Source organism: Pectinophora gossypiella, chromosome 12, assembly GCF_024362695.1.
Source record: "Pectinophora gossypiella chromosome 12, ilPecGoss1.1, whole genome shotgun sequence".
Classification (NCBI taxonomy): domain Eukaryota; kingdom Metazoa; phylum Arthropoda; class Insecta; order Lepidoptera; family Gelechiidae; genus Pectinophora; species Pectinophora gossypiella.
This window is the reverse complement of record NC_065415.1, coordinates 8,433,439-8,451,500: the sequence shown is the minus strand read 5'-3', so window position 1 is coordinate 8,451,500 and position 18,062 is coordinate 8,433,439. Positions and strand designations below refer to the sequence as shown.

The window sequence follows — 18,062 nt, the reverse complement described above, 5'->3', positions numbered from 1 at the left end:
TGTTGTCTTGAATTTTGTAACATCCGCGCTCCCCATTTGTTTGGCTAAGTAGTTAATCCCATCTCAGGTTAACCTAGGTACATTTTCTTTTGTGTCATTATATTGGACTAAAATAAAAAATACATCTAGTCGAAGCTATCTACATTACCTTTATAACATAATATACTCACTTCTAAACCACGAAATAAAGCTACTCGTGGTTTTCATGTATAGTTACTTCTACGAAAGATCTTTTATTTAAAGGAAAAGCTTCGTATAGTTTTGATATATGGAGCCATTATACTAGCGTCCGGCGGGAAGTGGACACCGACCTCAGTGACCCACCGTGTTCCATTAGCTAAACAAATTGCTCCACCAACTTATGATCCTGTCACTTGTCTAGCTACAACAATGTTAAGTATATTTACTTCAGAAAATGCTTCTATGTACTGACTGCATTTTTTTCTTTTCGACTGTGAACGTCCAATAATGTAACTACCTGGGCAACATTAAAATTCTTGCTGTATTAGGTAAAAATACAACTCTCTACTCAACCCAACAACAACAACTCAACTCAACTCTGGTCAACTCATAGAAAATTATATAAGTATTTCCTGCATAACTTGCAATATCTACCATCAAAGTGTACATTAAGCGAAGAGCTGCTGTGCCGTTGTATTTGATGAAATATTTCACTCATATATTGCTATGTAAAATGCTTCTTGGTACGCAATAACATATTCATAAAATTGCATTCGCTTTGATAGTTAACATGCAATGATATTGCATCTCTGTTACTAGGTATTACGTGTCTATTTTAAAATAGACCATCTTGACGTGCTCGGGAACAATATAATAAATGCAAATAATTATTATTTGATTCTCATTTGGTCGGCAAAAGATTTTATTTTACTTTGTAAGTAAATAAAAATATTAAAAAGTGGTTAATAGTTTTGATTGGATGCAAAACTATTAAAAATCATGTCAGAGATCTTTAGCGACTGAAATCGTGAATCATGAATTTGTGCGATCGGTCAAAGATCGACCACATGACATAACAAGAAGAATGGCATAAAAACTGTGGGCGCCCAAATAGTTTTTTTTTTATAACATAGGCTCGCGTTTGACCACAATCTTCCTGATGGTAAGTGATGATGTGGTCTAGGGTGGATCACGCGTACCTAGCAAATGCCTATTCACTCTAGCTTTGAAGACTCCCAGATTGTAACGAGTTGAAAAAACAGTCGACGGCAGACAGTTCCAATCCTTCGCTGTTCGCATCAAAAAGGAACAGGCGAAACGTCACGTCTTTCTCTCAAACTAGCGCAACTTATTAACTATGATCTTTGGACCACATCCTCAATCTCCCCTCTTCATTATGGCTTGACACTTGGACATTCACTCACGATGGACAGACGGACGGACACACATTTTTCACGCCAACTCCTAATTAACTTCTTGACACATTGTATGTAAGTGTCAATTTCTCTTGTAATGTAGGTCACGTTTCATACATTTCTATTTACGAAGGGGTATTTTTATTGCCACATTTTATCTACATTCGTATAATTTCTTATCAATTTTAATTATCAAGGTTGTGAGAAGCTGCAGTAGTTTTAGGCGGATGAGACGTTCGTTATGTAAAAATTGTCGATTCAAAGTGTAACTATGTTACCTACTGAATAAAGATATTTTTGAATTTGAATTTGAATAATAAAGGCAAAAATAATAAATCCAACGAGATTATAAGGTAATTAAGTTTAAAGAAGATAAGTAAAAGACGTATTCTTAGTATTCAAATGACTTTATTACTGATTCAGATGAAAGAAATATACTTGATATTTTTTTGCCAAAATTTATTTATTTTGCAAAATATTATTTTTTTGCAAAAATATTATAAGCAGCTTTTGTAAATAATATATTCCTATACAATAAAATATTATTTTTTTTACAAGGGGGGTATTTTCTTTACTTAAGCAAATACCAGAATAGGAACTTTTCTACTAATTGTAAGTTATCAAATCACGTGCCTTCCACTGTACTTGCGATTTCTGGACATTTGTGCGACATTGCTAGGTCTTCTGCTAGCAGTGACATTACTTAGTCTCCTACTTCCCGCCATGGCATTACTCTGTCTTCTACTGTGCACTGTGTGGTGCGAATGAGACTTTTCAGAGCCAGGAGTTGGCGGTATAGGATCCATTGCATCCGCAGGAGTTTCCGGATCAGGATCTTCGTTTCTGTCATCTTCTTCTTCCTCTTCCTTCTTAGAACCTCCAGAGCCACTGCTAGATTCTTCTCGATGACGTACTGGTTTGACGTCTCCACTGAAGCTTAGTACGAACTTCAGTTCCGCTATCAACTCTTCCCTAAACGATACCTGAAATAGTTTTAATAATTTAATTATTAACTTGCAAAGATCCTATTTCTTTTTACAAATGCTCTAGCTTTAAACTGTACCTAGATAAGATTTAATTTTGTGAAGGATCTGCCAATTTAATAATTATAATCAGTGTACTTACTCTAATTAATGATGATGAAGATGTACATTATTACTGAAACTTTGCTTCATGACAAGCAAGTAAATTAATTTTGATAAAGTAAACTGAAACAGGGTTAAGATGAGATTTAATTATTAATGTGTTCGTGTTTCTTACCCTTGAAATATGACGATTTTGCTAAACTCGTATGTGTTCAGGTAAAGGCAGGGGTCACACTGGATCATGCAACTGTGCTAAAAGGGAATGGTCGAATGTTATTTCGCAATTCGCATTTAATACTGCTATCATTGAGACATTATTTTGTAAAGAATACTATATTAATATGAAGCGTATTTACGTTTAGACGATGACGGGTATTATGTACTACTATTTTTTAAGAGTTGCTAAGTAGGACTATAAACTGTAATCTTAAAGTAAGTGGAACTCTGACTACTGTAAACCAGTAAGCATTGGTTTTTATTACCAAAATAATCACTGACATTGAATGAATACAAAGAAAGAGAGGCATTTTGGAGGGACTGTGATGTGAAACTACGTAATTAAAAACGACTTCCATGAAAACCTTTTCCTTCCTGGAGATCATCCAGACGTCGAAGATCATCTCTAAGAAAGCACAAAGGACGGCCATGCCAGATCCGGCTGCTAACACGATGAATACACCACCAACATTCGCCAACACCAGGGGTTGAGCATCACCACTGCCTGCATCATCATCCTGTGGATGAGACATAATACTCTCTATGAATCAGTTTACTGATATGGTTTGGATTGACAGGTGGTAATTGTATGAAACCATCAGGTAGATATATCTTCTTACGTTTGGCGTCCTTCCATATCCAGATACGTTATTAATGCTGTGGGTGCTACCCATGCGTCTTAGTGTGACCACGAGAAAATAGTACTCGTAAGTATGTAACATTTTTTCACATATCTCCACGTTATCATCTTATGACCCTTTTAGAGCCCATGTAGAACGGTTCACCTCATTAGTTCCATTAGTGCCTTAATGACGTTTATTTGTCACTCGCCTTTATTGTGGTAGAGAATCCTCTCAAAATGATAACCTATGCAAAAATCGTGTTAAACTAAACTATGCTGCAATAAGAATGAGCAATAAGGCCGCCTGTTGTGCTTTTCTGTATATGTTGTCCTTATCTCTGTATTTTGTGTCCATTGTGCTCAATAAAGTATTTTATCTATCTATCTATGCGTTAATGGATAGTACTTTCGTTTAATCTTCCAAAATTAACGTTTTGTTTCCGGTTAATCGATATTTATTTACATTTTGTTCCAGTTTGCCCTGATATCAAATAAATGAATCTATTGATGGAGCTTTCAACTTCGTATTACATCGAAAAGGTATAAAATATTTCTTGGGCCAATTCCAAAGTATGCTTACATGAGAATTTTGTGGATTAACTGAAATGGAATCTCTTACAGCACTGTTTTCATACTACTATGGACTTTGTCCGAAAAGTACAAAGACAATATTGAAGACTTAATGAACAATTAATAGGATAACTTTATTATCCAATTTGCAGGTAATAGTCGATAGACAACGACGACGTTAACTTTTGTATAAAGTTGGGTATCAATAGTTGAGAGTTCTTGTTAACTTGATTACTTATTAGTTTGATGTTGAAATTCCTTGAAATTCTCATACCTATTGTTATACCATCCGTCAGTTTGCACCAACCTTTATGAATCACACGTGCGTGTACCGTAAAGAACAATAACACATATCAAGTACGTAAACGAAATAAATAAGGACTTTTTTGTTTTTTTGCTAACCATCAGAGTTATAACCACTTAGAAAACCGTTTGTATATCAAATCTATACCCAGCACATGTTCATATCCAGCGCCTTCTCTAATCTAGTGAAAACGAAAATAAATGGTTTACTTACAGCACAAGCACCGCCACCACGTTTCTCCTTCCACCATTTGTCTTTCATCCTGGTCAGTTTACCTTCTTCTTGAAGCTGAAGGATGGATTCACTCATTGGCTGACGGTAATCAGAATCTGTTACAAAAAATAGAAATAATGTTTCGTGCCATCATTCGTCCGATCTCTACAAAGATCTTTCGTTTTCTTTCCAGATTGCCACTATTTACGATGATAACTGAAAAGCTTGTAATATCCTTAAATGTGACTTACCCAATTGACTGTCAATGACAATGGTTTTTCAAATTGCAAAATAATGTCCATACTTACTTTTCTTCATAGCAATTCCATATCCTTTGTTATCGAGCAGACCACCCACTTGAGCCACGTCACAGTTTCTTTCCACCATATATTCGATTGATGTTGACTCCATTAAGAATGCATAATTTTCATCATTCGATTTCACTCTGAAACGTTAAATTGTATATAGATAGTAATAAGGTTCTATTGACATTATATGTTCACTTACCAAAAAATAATGACTCTAATATACCTGTCTAATCCCTCGTCATTACTAGCAGTCATATACTCAGGGTGAGAATCCATATATTCGTACATTTTATGATACAGTAAGTTGTCAGATTCCTGCAATAAAATACATTGAAAAATCCTTTACAATATACCAATAAGGCCTAAGGTAAGTACTTATTGCGCACCTTTATTAAGGATGATATTTTATAAGCTAATGAGTACCTTGAAGAAACTGAAAGTAGCTCCTTCGGCTTTAGCGCCATAAGTTAACGAGTAAGGATTGCTAGCCAAATCTTGAACGTTCTTGATAGCATAAAATTTGGATTCTACTGTGAGAAATGCTGCAAGGTTAGCTGTATATGAAGATACCATAATCAGAGTGAAGAACCACCACATACTTCCAGCCATCCGCGTTGACACAGCTCTGAAAGAAATTAAAGTGATGGAATCAATAATCCCTAATATATCGAATAAAAAAATAAGATATTTTACAAAAACTTACATAGGGGCAATCTCAGAACCTTGAGTTAACACACTACCTAGAGTGAACCAGAAAGAATTCGCTAAAGTAAACTGATTATCTAATGTCTCAGGTTCCTCTATACATGGATATGGATTCTGCCATTCTTCTGGAGCCATTCTCCCTAATATGAATATCAGCACTGACACACCACAATACGCTCCTGCTACCCATCCCCATACCTGAAAATAATAATTGAAATAATATTCCAACATGTAAAAGAATCTACTTCTTAACGTTTCTTTCTTTCCAATTACTTTAATACACAACTTATATACTTACCTCATAAGAAAACGGTGAAATAAAAGAAAACAGATCGGGTGGTTGCTTGGATGGCTTCTTATAAAGTATTGTTATTCCCAAATTCATAAAAGGACTCGTAAAATCTACTGCTTTCTGACGAGCGGCTGTTATCGTCAAATCGGTGATTGCGAAATCTACTCTCTGCAATATAAACGTTAGGTAATTATGAATTAGGTCTTATAATAATAAGAATTTATTGATAAAATTCCACAAAACACAAACGGTATAATACCAATAGCAAGTCTGCGATAAAGATTGTAGGATTCGTTCATAGAAATGTAAATGATATTTACACCGTCCATAACTTTCTCCATCATGCCGTTCCATTTGTTGGTTTTCTTGTCTAACGAGCCATACACACCATCTGCCTGAATCTCAAACGTATAGTTAAATTCGTTCATTTTCGCTAATTCGTCTATCAGTTCAATACCAAAACCTTCGTAGCGATTATTCCCTTCTAGTTTGGTAGAAGATTCCTTAAGCATTCCATAAGGGGCACTCTGCGTATAAAAATAAACTTTGATGAGAACAAAAATAAAGTACAAGATCAAAAAATACAAATTCTGTTACAGGTGAAGAAAGTAAACTATGTATAATTCATACCAAGGCTGTAAGTACAATGAAGTGTTTCCCTTTCATGGATTCGGAACCTTCTTGTTCTGTCACTGGTATTAATGTTCTACTTCCAACTAAACCATCTTCTGCTGTCCACTTTGCAACCTAAAATTATTTAAATAATGTATCAAAAAACGATTTAAAAACTACTAACATTAATAATATACATAATCATACCTTATCAAAGCCGTGTCCCATTAATTCTATAACATCAATTTCAAAATCGGACCGGAATCCTTCTTCATCAAATTTCACTAGTCCTGTCATGCCGTCAAATTCCATCTATAAATATTTCAATTATTTTCACTATAAATACTTATTTTATTTATTCGTATCTTAAGGACGACCAAATACAACTGTATTGGTTATACCAGTTATAAATGTGAGTAATTGTAATGTATAACTTACATTTTTTATATGATTTACAAGAGTAGATCCTACAGGCCAGGTATCATCTTTATCACAAGCCAATTGAGGTCCTTCTTTCAGTTCCATGGTGTTTATAGCAGAAGCGTATAGAATAACAGCATCTCGAATTAAAGCTAATTCGAAGGTTAAACCACCTTCTGGGAGTTCATCACTTAATTCTTCTTCTTCATTTAGTTGACGTGCTGTTTCAATTATAGATTTCTTAAATTCTTGGACACTTTCTAAATCTTTGTCGAAGAAACGTACTCCTAAAACACGCGTAAAGTAAAAAATGTACATAACACATTTTAAAATACATTTTAAATGGTTATAACCCTTTATAACCTTTATCTTTACCTACCTGTAATATTAGATCCCCCATGTTTATACGGATCTACGTCTATAATATGAAAATCAGGGTTCATAATTATATAACTGTGTTCGTCAGACATGATTCCAACTTGCTGAGCTTGCTCTAAAAAAAGTGGTAACGACTCGATACTGCAATCTACTATGTAGTTTACTGACCCAGAGATTTTAATTTGTTTTATTTGTGTCCTGGAACATATTATAACAAAATTAATTCAAAGATTTAAAAGAATACGGGTTATATTTCAAATAATTATTTGAAATAGAAACATTACCTAAAATCATCACCCTCTGGCAACTGAACTACATTTAATACGATGCGATCGCCTGAATCTAAATCCTGCATGTTCAATATATTGTCGAAGAACGGCAAAAGTTCGGCGCCTTCATATATGATTGTGAATTCATCCCAACCTTTCGCTTCGATAATTTCTGTAAATACCTAGGCGGACATTGAAAACTTTAGAGACAATAGCAAATTCTTTGAAACAAAAGTAATATTATATTGATTGCACCTTCATATTACCTGTGAATAAGCAATATGGTACGGGTATAAATTAACTCCAAACCAGTTACGATCTTGTTTTTCCATAGGGTATGTTATGATGTGAGGTATTTCAAGAGAGTCGGCTATTGATTGGATATGTTCCAAAGTAATCCTGTTAGGAGGACCGAATATTCCAAAAATATTGCTCTGAAATTAAGTTTTTACATCAACTATTACAACTCCATTGTAACTCATTTGCTAACTTTTTTGATTGGTAATTTATTACCTCCAAAAGACCGCACATAGCTGTCTCTGCACTTGATAAATCCCCAGCAGGTGGTTCGGCCATATTAGGTTCAAATGCATCTTCTTGATCCTTATTTACTTCTTGTATAGCTACCAAAAATGCAGCTTTCATAAAAATGGTACCGTTTTCAAAAATGGCTCCTGCAAAAATAAGTGCTACTCTTTTAATGGCTATATAAAAAGAAATCTAACGGCTAACTAGATCGAATGTTGCATATTAAATTGGCAATAAAAACGCCACATGAAAACCATATGGCTGCACAGGGAAAAATAAAATGTAAGTCGTATAATATTCACATACTTTATTGTCAATATTTTATTCTAACAACTATGATCGTAACAGAATGATGAAACCGTCCGAAAGTTATGAGTCTGATTGACAGACTGGGAGTTTGTCTGAGAACGGCTTAATGAGCCAAATATTTCCCTGATGCATGCAAAAAGTTATATTTAAAGTGAACTCACCGATAGCTCTTTCCCCTCGGACATACGAAATGTAATACGTCAAGATAATACACAGTACCAGTAAATTTAAATTTCGTGACATTATTGCTCTTCATACAATTCACATTTGTCTGTTTAATACACAACTCGCCTTAATGGTAAGACAGAATAACTTCACTCGAAGTTTCATCACCGCTTTCAAAGCGTTTAATACCTGGGTTTAGTTTTGATGCCACTGTTTGATTTATGAACCCAAAGTAGATCGCGATTGGTTTTGGGCACCGTTATAGCTCTAATTATTTCTTAGACTATTCTGGTTCAATATAACTGTGTCACTTATCTGTACTCGACGTCTACAAATAGCAGCGCACCTACTTTCGTTTGTTACATTCATATTACTCACGTCACCAAAGATGCATTTTAGCGCAAATGCATTTGAACCGTCCTACATATGAGATATTTATATGTTTAATCTTGATAGTGGTTATTTTTTTAACACTACCTAATATTCTTTAACATCTGTATTATTCTACTAAAATAATCCAGAAAATTATAATTTTCGATAGATAAGTTTCCTTACAGTAAAAACAGACACATTCTGCCCTCTATGATAAATATTTTGAAACACGATGCTTCTGTAACACGCTCCCCTGACGTGAGGGTTCCGGCTGAAAGCATCGGCAGCGGTTGCCACAATGCCAGCACGTTTAAGTTACATTCGTTTCCCACAAGATGGCGCTGTCATAAATATTCTGAAATATTTTAAGTAATTGGACAGGTAATGCTTTTGTTTATAAATTACTTTGCAGGGAAAATTTTATTAAGAATCGTGAATAAATGTTGGGACGGTTTTCATTGGGACTCGTTTTAATCATGTTTTTTACCTCGTGGCAGTTTGTGGGTTAGTTAGTCGGTAACAAAGAGAGTTGATTTACGGAGAAGTGACACAGGGGAGCTAGCGGTAGAAAAACAGTGATTAATGACTTGGCCTCGTAAACATAAAATGTGTTTGACTCCAGCCTTTAGTAAGTTGGGAAGTCGTTTCCTTTATAAATTTCGTTGTTTGCTTTTATGCACTTCGAGGAAAAGCTACGAGTATGATATTAATCATATGATACAAATGATTCTTCTCGGCACATACTGGTTTCATAATAAATGTTCTTGTTTTACTGTATTCTGGGGAAAAACAATACACACAAAACTAAATTAGGTAGCAGTGTTTTCTCTGTTTTGATCTTGGAGGATTCAAGTTCTAAACATTAATAATGATGGAAGCGGATAATCCCAATAATGAAGGTTATTTTTGTTTTTTCTAATTTCGTGTCGACACAATATTCTTTAGATCTTTGTCTTTGGATAATAGTGAAAACAATGGGAGGTTTTTGCAGATATCTCAAGATTCGCCAGACGTAATGACGTTTGTAACTCACACGTGAAGATTTTTTTTTGACGTGATGTATCGTATAGGTTTCACTACTTAGTATACATAGATACTTGACCTCACAAATGGAGGATAACAGCTCGCACAGTAACAGTTTAGATGACAAAGCATTTTGTCTTGATTTCATTTTTAAGTATCTAAGATCGAAATCTGTCCATACCTTTACAGGAAGTTCGTAACATCGTAACGTAAAAACTTTGAGGGATAATTCAGACCATGATTCTGAGTTGATATCAAGTTGAATTTTCCGTCACAAAAGCATGGAACTGAAAATAATTAAAAAATACACTAACCCATACGTACTTATGGTGATCGTAAGAAATATTGAGGGGGATGATTCAGCTCGTTATTCTAAGTTAATATTAAATGGAATCCATCGCAAAAGTATAGAAATTATAATAATTAAAAAAAAAACACAAAAATGCGCGACGGAAACTTTCACTTGATATTAACTCAGAATCATGATCTGAATCGATCATCTCAGTATTCGTTACTATGTTTTTCTGTACGCAGTGAACTATGAATACAGTTTTCAGGGATTCGGGTCTAGGGGACGAATTTAACTCCAAATTTTCCATCAGTTCAAAGGCCGGCAGTCTTCATAATTGGATTTTGTGGATCCCGATTGTAATTTAGATACCGGAAACCTATCGGATATTGAATGTAACTTTTATGGATTGTTTTAACTGAAAGAAATTGCTACTTACTACTTTTTTCTCATCCTAAAATTTTAATAACATTTTATTTAAATAAAAAATTGCGGTCAACCTAAGGACGTATCTACTACAGATTGAGATTGAGCGATGTTTTTGATGTGTGAAAACAATATTTTGTAAGGAAAATTGAATCTATTCTGTGATGAAATTACTTTGGCGAAAATATTTTTCTTACAGACATTACACGTGTTAGCTATGGTTTGATAAGAAAGTGATTTGTGTAATATTCTGTCTTGTCTTGTCATTTGTGTGTCTTTTTATTACAATATTTTTACTAAAGGCGAACTTTTTTTTATCTTCTAAGCTGACTAGAGCCCTTTAATATTTGCTCCTTCGAGCCAAGCTGTTGACAAGAATTAATTTAACGAAAAGAGTAACACAACTTGCAACAAAAGGTCCCTCCTAAGAACATGAGATTCATCCCGAGTTACATAGTAAGCCAACAAGCAGGAGCCCGCAAGACGTGTCGTCCACGAGAAGGTCGTCACAAGCGTCCAGCGTGAGCTCCAAAAACTATGTACTGTCTCTCACGACTATGAAAAATCAGCTCGAGTTGGAGGCTGCAGAAGAGAAGATTGTGGCCGCCGAGGAAGTCAGGATGAGAGCACAGCTGGAGGAGGTGAAAATGAAGATACAAATAGACCTTATTGAAAAGAAGCTCACTGCGAGTTTAGCGGAGCTGGAGTAACGAAAATCTCGCGCAGGTTCTAGAAACTCATCAGTAGCTACATCAGAAGAAAAGACTGAAGACTGGGTAGCGCAACAAAATGTAACTCAAGTCGTATCAATGCAACGCAGAATGCGCGCCACCCACAACTTAGTGCTCCCAATAACTATGTTTCTACTCCTGCTGCACATGTTGATGGTATCCCTGTCCGTATCTCTACTCATGAGAATAACCGCCAGTCGGCGCCATATTCCCCATTTCTTTTTTCTTTTTTTTTCACTTTTTTCCCTCTAGTTGATCTAGGGGGAACTTGTGCCCAGCAGTAGGTCGTACATAAGCTACTTTTGTTATGTTTATCACATTTTAAAGGTACACTAATTAAGTAGGTACGTCATTGTATCATATATCGTTACAGTATTAATAAGCCACGACGAATTTACTAAAAATATCATGGAAGGGAATATAGAAGGAAAGGAGCTGACAAATTAAAGAGATTGCGAATGTTGTGTCATATACAGAAGGCCAAGAATTAAGGTAGCCTTTGATAGACAAGAGTGGAGAATGCTACACCGACGAGAACGTGGCTCTTAAATTAATATTGATGATCAGTTGCAGCGTAAGTAAGTAGACATAACGTATATTCCAATAAATAAGTGCATTCAAAGTTTGCCGTATTCCATCTTCACAATAACGACAGAATGAACGTAGCAGGCAATAATTAGTGGTTGTCACAATATTTCAGATAAACCGACCCTGTTTTCTTGGCGCGCGCCACCGGCCGAATTGTGCTGTAAACTTGCGAACTGTGCCGCTTTGTACGGGCCCAGCTTCTGTTGCCATGTGTGTGCCCGCTTTAAAATTGTGCCGTAGTTTAGGGCTACTTTACAAGGGAAATTGAAGTTAATATTGTTATATATGACAATACCTAACGATCAGTGCGGTCTGATCAGTAGCCTAATTTAAGGAATCACTTGCTATAACACTGTCTTTAATGTTCTTAAATGTCAATGTCCGTGTACTAATAAGTACAATACTTTTTTTGTGTGTGACTTGTCTTGAATTATCTGAATTCATGTTTGGATCACAAATGATTATCACCCTGAGGAACCCACATTCCCGAGAAATGCATTTTCGGAGGTATGTGACCTAACTTGTATTGGGCTGGTTTTCCCTTTCCGGGTTGGAAGGTCAGGCAGGCAGTCAAAACCGGACCTGTCAAATGTACAAATTAGGTAAGCGGACCCCAAATACTAGGGAAATAATGATGATCCATTTTTATCATTTTATTTTATTACTTACACATAAAACGAAACTAAAAAAAACCGTGATAGCTCTGTTCGGAGAACACGTCACCTGCATCGTGATGTCACAGGGTTCATACCCGACTTTTCCGGCCAAGTAGTTAATGCCATCTGCGGCAAATCTACAATAAGTCAAGTCAAAAAAAATAAATCATACCCGGCTCGGGTTCTATACCACTGGATTCGATTTTCAATGAGTTTGAATTATTTTTTCATAAATAATTGATATCACGTCGTTTCCAGGATCTGTACCCGGTTAATCCCAATAGGCTCGCCCTCTATCACATGACACTTAATCAAATACAAATACTCTTTATTGCAATATACAATAATAAATAATTACAAAAAGACTCTTAACTAAGTACATGGCAAATGGCGGCCTTATCGCTAAAAGCGATTTCTTCCAGACAACCATAAGGCTTAACCATAGCGGCTTAGTGGGTGGCGGCCATAGTGGCTTAGCTTACTTAATCATAGCGGCGAGGAATGTATATTTTATACACCTCTACTAACCCCTTCGTGGATGTAGGCTTGATGCTATATTATGTAGAAATATAAGACAAAAACATAAAATGTTATATAATAATTTCTTAGGACTTTACACAAGGAGCTTTTTGAGATAATTTTGTTTGTCACTCCATAAAGGTAATTTAACGGCAGCCAGCCCTAGATTGCGCCCCTACCGCTTAACCGCACACAGAATGTATTGCGCCTGTTATCTACGAAGTTGGGTACATAACGTAGCATTACGTCTTGGCATTCGCAAGCTGCATAGTGCGCAAAAATGAGCGTCAGTTCTCGTTAGTGGTCAAGCGGTTTTATCTTTCCGACCGTATAGAGTTCCGAATTTTAAAACGGAACGGTGATATTGCAAAGAGAAAATGCTGAGTGGATACTTTTTACGGGCCACGGAGCTTGTTCCTTTTTTAAAAATGGGTTGAACTAAAAGAGGGTATCTTGAAAAAAATCTAAGTAGTACGTACACAAATTAATTATCTAATTACCTACCAAGAAAACGACGATAAACACGTTATGTAACTAATTAGATTAGGCAGACGTACAGAGGTGTAAAAGCAGTGAACTAAAATCTAAGAAACCCGCACATAATACCAGACAATGTTCAATCTCTCTCCGAATACATCCCGCTTAGGGACGGTACTGAAAAGTATCAGCGTCCGAAGGACGTAATATACGATCCCGATGACACGATTACTCCAGCCATAGAAGCGGCCAATCAGCTCGCGACAACAAACACTTCCCTCATTCAAATTATCGCTATCGACCCGCAAAGGTCGATTAATTTTTTCAAATATTTTCTTCTCAGACGACGCTCTGATCACCGAGGTTAGCGCAACTATGCACACTCAGGCCTGTTGTCTTAAATTTTGTACCGAGTGAGAGCCCTTAACGCTCCCCATTTGTCCGGCCAAGTAGTTACTGCCATTTGCGGCAAATCTACAATAAGTCACGTTAAAAAAAATGTTCAATCTCTACCAGATAAGTAGTGGACTAATAGAGTAGTAATGGTCATGGAAAGAATTCGCTGGGGTAAAGGTCAATAAATGCAAGTATTCTGAGATATCGTGATAATCACGATCTTCACTTGTGAGAGGCTGACGGTCTAGCAAATAGTATCGTGTTTCTTTTCCCGCGTAAATCAAGACGCTTCACAAGTCCTTCGTCGTCCTTGACGCAAGGTTTACTTATTTAATTCGGAGAGGTTATACTTCAGCAAGTGTAAAAAATATGAACATTTAGCACTTGGTTCGATCTTCAGATTTGAAAAAGAGACCGGATGTATTATTATACGCCAAGTATGCTTACGATATCAAATTACGAATGTCATTATCACCACTTCAATTTACCAGTATCCCTAATTAATGAATTATAATTTTAATTGTGAATTTTATAATGTTGAAAGAATTTTGGTATGATCTTTTGTAGAGTTGCCACGTTGACAATTACTCTATGGTTTTCGCTGTGCTTATTGAATTACTTGAGCTGTTCTGAGCACTGCTAAATGCAAGTATTCTGAGTAGAACTTCCTTGTAGAATCTGCTCCAGAATGCATTTGAAGTGATTTTAATTATGGTAATATAGTATTCGATTCGAAAGAAATATTTAATTCATTTAAAATACAAATGACAACATACTTTGTTATTTGTTATCAATATTAATAACAGCCACTTCTGTCTCTCATGTTCCTTGTAGAGTCATGAGCAATATAATGTACCCACTTTAAGACTCTGTCGCCGTAACATATTTGAAATTTAGTAAGACTTACAGTGAAATTTGTCAAAAAACATCATGTGACATGGTACCAAAGTGTATGCATATTGATGCTCGTGACCTTATCCCTTCAGGTACATGCTCCCACCTCTTCAGGTGCAATCGGCAAAATCGGTTACATTATATTAGGGAATATAATTTCAATTGTGAAAGCGATAGAATAGAGAATAGTTGGCAATTTACATTATTATGACGTAAGTACACATCCGTCTGCAAAACTAAAAAAATTGCACATTACATAATAATAATATAGTGCTATGGTAAGATAAATATGACTCTATATAGAGTATATTTGGGTCGTTCTTCTTTTTTATCGACAATAAAAAGACATTTTCCCAATTAATCGGACTTAACATCTTTAAAATTATAACAGCAATAAATATTTTAAAACATCATATAAAGATCTGTCCGTAGAGGAATATTTAGTGGTTCTCTTTATCTTGGTAACATACTTTTCTCTGCAGGCGCATTCCAAAAAATATTGTGCCAGAGTGGCCCTTTTCATCGGAGACAGCATTTCAATATACCACTCTGTCACAAAATTTTGTGAAAAACAATGAAGCTACGTTAATAACTAATTGAGGAACCGATTAGTATTTTGCTTGTATTTTGAGTATAATAAGATAACTATATTTTTGGACAATGAAAACATGAAATAAAATTCTAAAACATAACTTATTAAAAGCAGTACGTAAGACAGATCATTGTCGATAAAAAAGAAGAACGACCCATTTTATGTTTGTTTTAAGTTTTCAGCAGTTTCTCCCAACAAATGAGGGTAACCTTACTCCCCAAACTTCGGGTATTGGATAGCAGTTGTTACCATCAAAATGTTTGAAGCGAGCAAGTCTAGAAGAAAGGTCAACCCTTCACCAAGACACATATTGTTTCAGTTTACATACAAATGTCTTCGGTTGGACCGTTTGAACCCAAATACATCACATGTTTAGCATATTTTGTTATGGAAATAAAAACAAGAGCGGTCCACACGTGCGGAAGACCTGAATATCATCAGATTTCCATACGCTTGCCGTCGAAATGGTGAAATATTGAGCATGCCATATCTTCCTGGTGCATAGTTTCAACACATTCTTGTCCTGTTAATTCCAAGTATACCGTGCCGACATCTTACGTGCCCCAGTAAGTAAGCAGTCAAATATCCCGTGACGGAACTAGAGTACTGGAGAGTAATAGTGTAGTACATTATTTTAAGTTTACGCGGTTATTATCATAATTAAAACACATAATTAAGAGTTCTTACTGCGTTTAAATCAGGAATATGAGACTCCCGATATTTCGACACTGTTGCAAGTGCCATGATCACGGGATGACAGTGATTGAAACGCGATAAGAACCCGTTATTATGTATTTTAATTATTATTTTTTATTATTATTCAAATCAAAAACAAATATACTTTATTGCACACAAACAAAACATACAAATACTACGTACATTTATTCACAGTATTTAGAAAGAGTAAAGTCACGAAAGGCTCTTCTTACACTAGATACTTGTAGCATCTTTTCTAATAAGTGATTTTCTTTTCAGATTTGCATTTAAAAGAAGAAGAAAAATAAATTACAAGAAAGAAGAGTATGCGCAATGTACCATCTATGTACGTACAGTTAGATTAGGTTTGGTGTGTGTGTAATAAGTAGTGTGTATGTAAGTGTGTAAGGAAAAGTATGTCAGGATATAAGCAAAGGGAATTCGATAGTCTCTGCTTTCCTGGTGGGAAATTTATGTATGTATTTACCATCACTAACATAGTATTAAATTACAGCTATAGTATTGTACCGAGATCAATCTACTCTCTGTTTTTATACCAAATTGGACGTAAACACAAACCTCTTTAGGGGGTTGTCTGAGAGGAATCCGTAATAATTCCAGTATTATAAGGTACTTTAAGGTCCTAATAATGCAAACAAGATTCAAGTTTGCCTGTGAAACAATTGATTGTAGGAGGTGGTACATTATCAAAAGATCTCTCGTAATGGGAGCCTATCTGGTAGCAGGTAATTTGCGTAGTTTACTGCTAGTAAACAATATAGCTCGGTTTACGCCGGCCGTTGGATTACTGCTGTCGACACGGACCCTGATTGGAATATCGATTAGCCATTGCTCTGCTGTGTTAGGGATCACGTGATTTGATTTAAAATTCTAATTTATCTTTACTTATTAAATTAAAGCCCCATACATATTGTGAGAGATTTTCCGTAGCAGATTTAGGCGGATGAGACGTTCGGAATACTGTAAAAAATTACGATTCAAAGTGCAACTAGGTATGTTACTAAATATATTTTTCAATTTGAATTTGCTCATTTTTGTAAACTTAGGTTGGTAGGATAAGAATTCCAAAAATAAAATAATTTTAATTTTGCTACTTTAAAGTTCAGTTTTCATGATGAATTACTGTTCGACATGTCCGAAGACGACATGCAACTTTCTGAACACGTAAAATAAATTTCAAAACGGTTTGAAATAAACAACTTAGTTTATTCCAATCTAAAACATAAGCTGACATTATGACGAAGTGTTTACATAATTTAGTTAGGTACCTACTCAAGAGTCTCAAAATTCCTGCTTACCTTTGAATTCAATTTAAACTTACAACGACTCCACCACCATTTAAACTTTATATATTAAAACTGAATCCAAAACAAGCATTAAAGACAGACTTTAAACAAACTCGTGGTACTTATGTAACGTCTCTTGTTGTCGGGAACAATGTTAGAGCATTTTTATGATGAGAAGAATGTCATGTACGGGATGGAGATAATAGGGTAGTTTCCAACTAGTCAAATCAGTTACTTTTACTAAACGACAAAACATGAAATTACTATGGAATTTACTATGAAAAAGCAACCTGTGACGTCATAGAAAAACGTCACAAAATTTCGGACTTACTATTACATCTTTCATAAATAAATAAAATAGAAAAAAGAAAACTTTATTTTGTCACCTTTAGACCTGTCTTTATTTAGCAATCAGAATTTTATAATTAATCTTTGACCCAGGCAACTACCCAAATATGTTTTTCAGCTGAATTTATAAATGTGATGTATTAATGAATATTTGTATATATATAAAATACTTATAAATAAAATGAAATAGTTACAAAAGAGATTAAACATTCAAAAATCGTAATGGGATTATGAAGAGATAGCAAATGTAATAGCAAAAGATATCTTTTCTATTTAGAATATTAAAAGAAAAGTCAGCATATGTCTTCCACAACGGGCCCTCTGGCGACCATTACTTTGAATTATTTGAATACGATGCGTACTCTAGCCGTTTCTA

General features: G+C 35.2%; 1 protein-coding gene across 4 annotated transcripts; it reads right to left on the bottom strand.

Moving 5' to 3' along the window:
* Positions 1–1,827: 1,827 nt before the first annotated feature.
* LOC126371568 (glutamate receptor ionotropic, kainate 2-like) lies at positions 1,828–8,908 on the bottom strand. 4 transcript variants are annotated; one of them, XM_050016891.1, is made up of 18 exons: positions 8,369–8,907; positions 7,884–8,044; positions 7,637–7,804; positions 7,386–7,552; positions 7,103–7,299; positions 6,742–7,010; positions 6,511–6,615; positions 6,322–6,438; positions 6,012–6,218; positions 5,698–5,859; positions 5,398–5,597; positions 5,118–5,319; positions 4,918–5,009; positions 4,695–4,831; positions 4,387–4,502; positions 3,043–3,195; positions 2,637–2,713; positions 2,194–2,359 (listed from the first exon to the last, which is right to left on the bottom strand). In XM_050016891.1, exons 1-18 carry the CDS (start codon positions 8,448–8,450, stop codon positions 2,338–2,340), a joined length of 2,634 nt encoding a protein of 877 aa, XP_049872848.1. In that variant the 5' UTR covers positions 8,451–8,907; the 3' UTR covers positions 2,194–2,337. The 4 variants fall into 4 exon arrangements, with proteins under 4 accessions (XP_049872846.1, XP_049872847.1, XP_049872849.1 ...); XM_050016889.1 differs by lacking the exon at positions 2,637–2,713 and having other exon boundaries at positions 1,828–2,359; positions 8,369–8,908; XM_050016890.1 differs by lacking the exon at positions 2,637–2,713 and having other exon boundaries at positions 1,828–2,359; positions 5,265–5,319; positions 8,369–8,908.
* Positions 8,909–18,062: the final 9,154 nt, after the last annotated feature.

What these genes read in the sequence shown, in the direction of transcription:
- LOC126371568 (XM_050016889.1), bottom strand. Translation starts at nt 8,450, where the DNA reads ATGTCACGAAATTTAAATTTACTGGTACTGTGTATTATCTTGACGTAT. An exon ending in TTGTAAATCATATAAAAAAT is followed by an intron (nt 6,616 to 6,741) that starts GTAAGTTATACA and finishes AAATATTTATAG; the next exon opens with ATGGAATTTGACGGCATGAC. An exon ending in TGGAATTGCTATGAAGAAAA is followed by an intron (nt 4,503 to 4,694) that starts GTAAGTATGGAC and finishes TTTTTGTAACAG; the next exon opens with ATTCTGATTACCGTCAGCCA.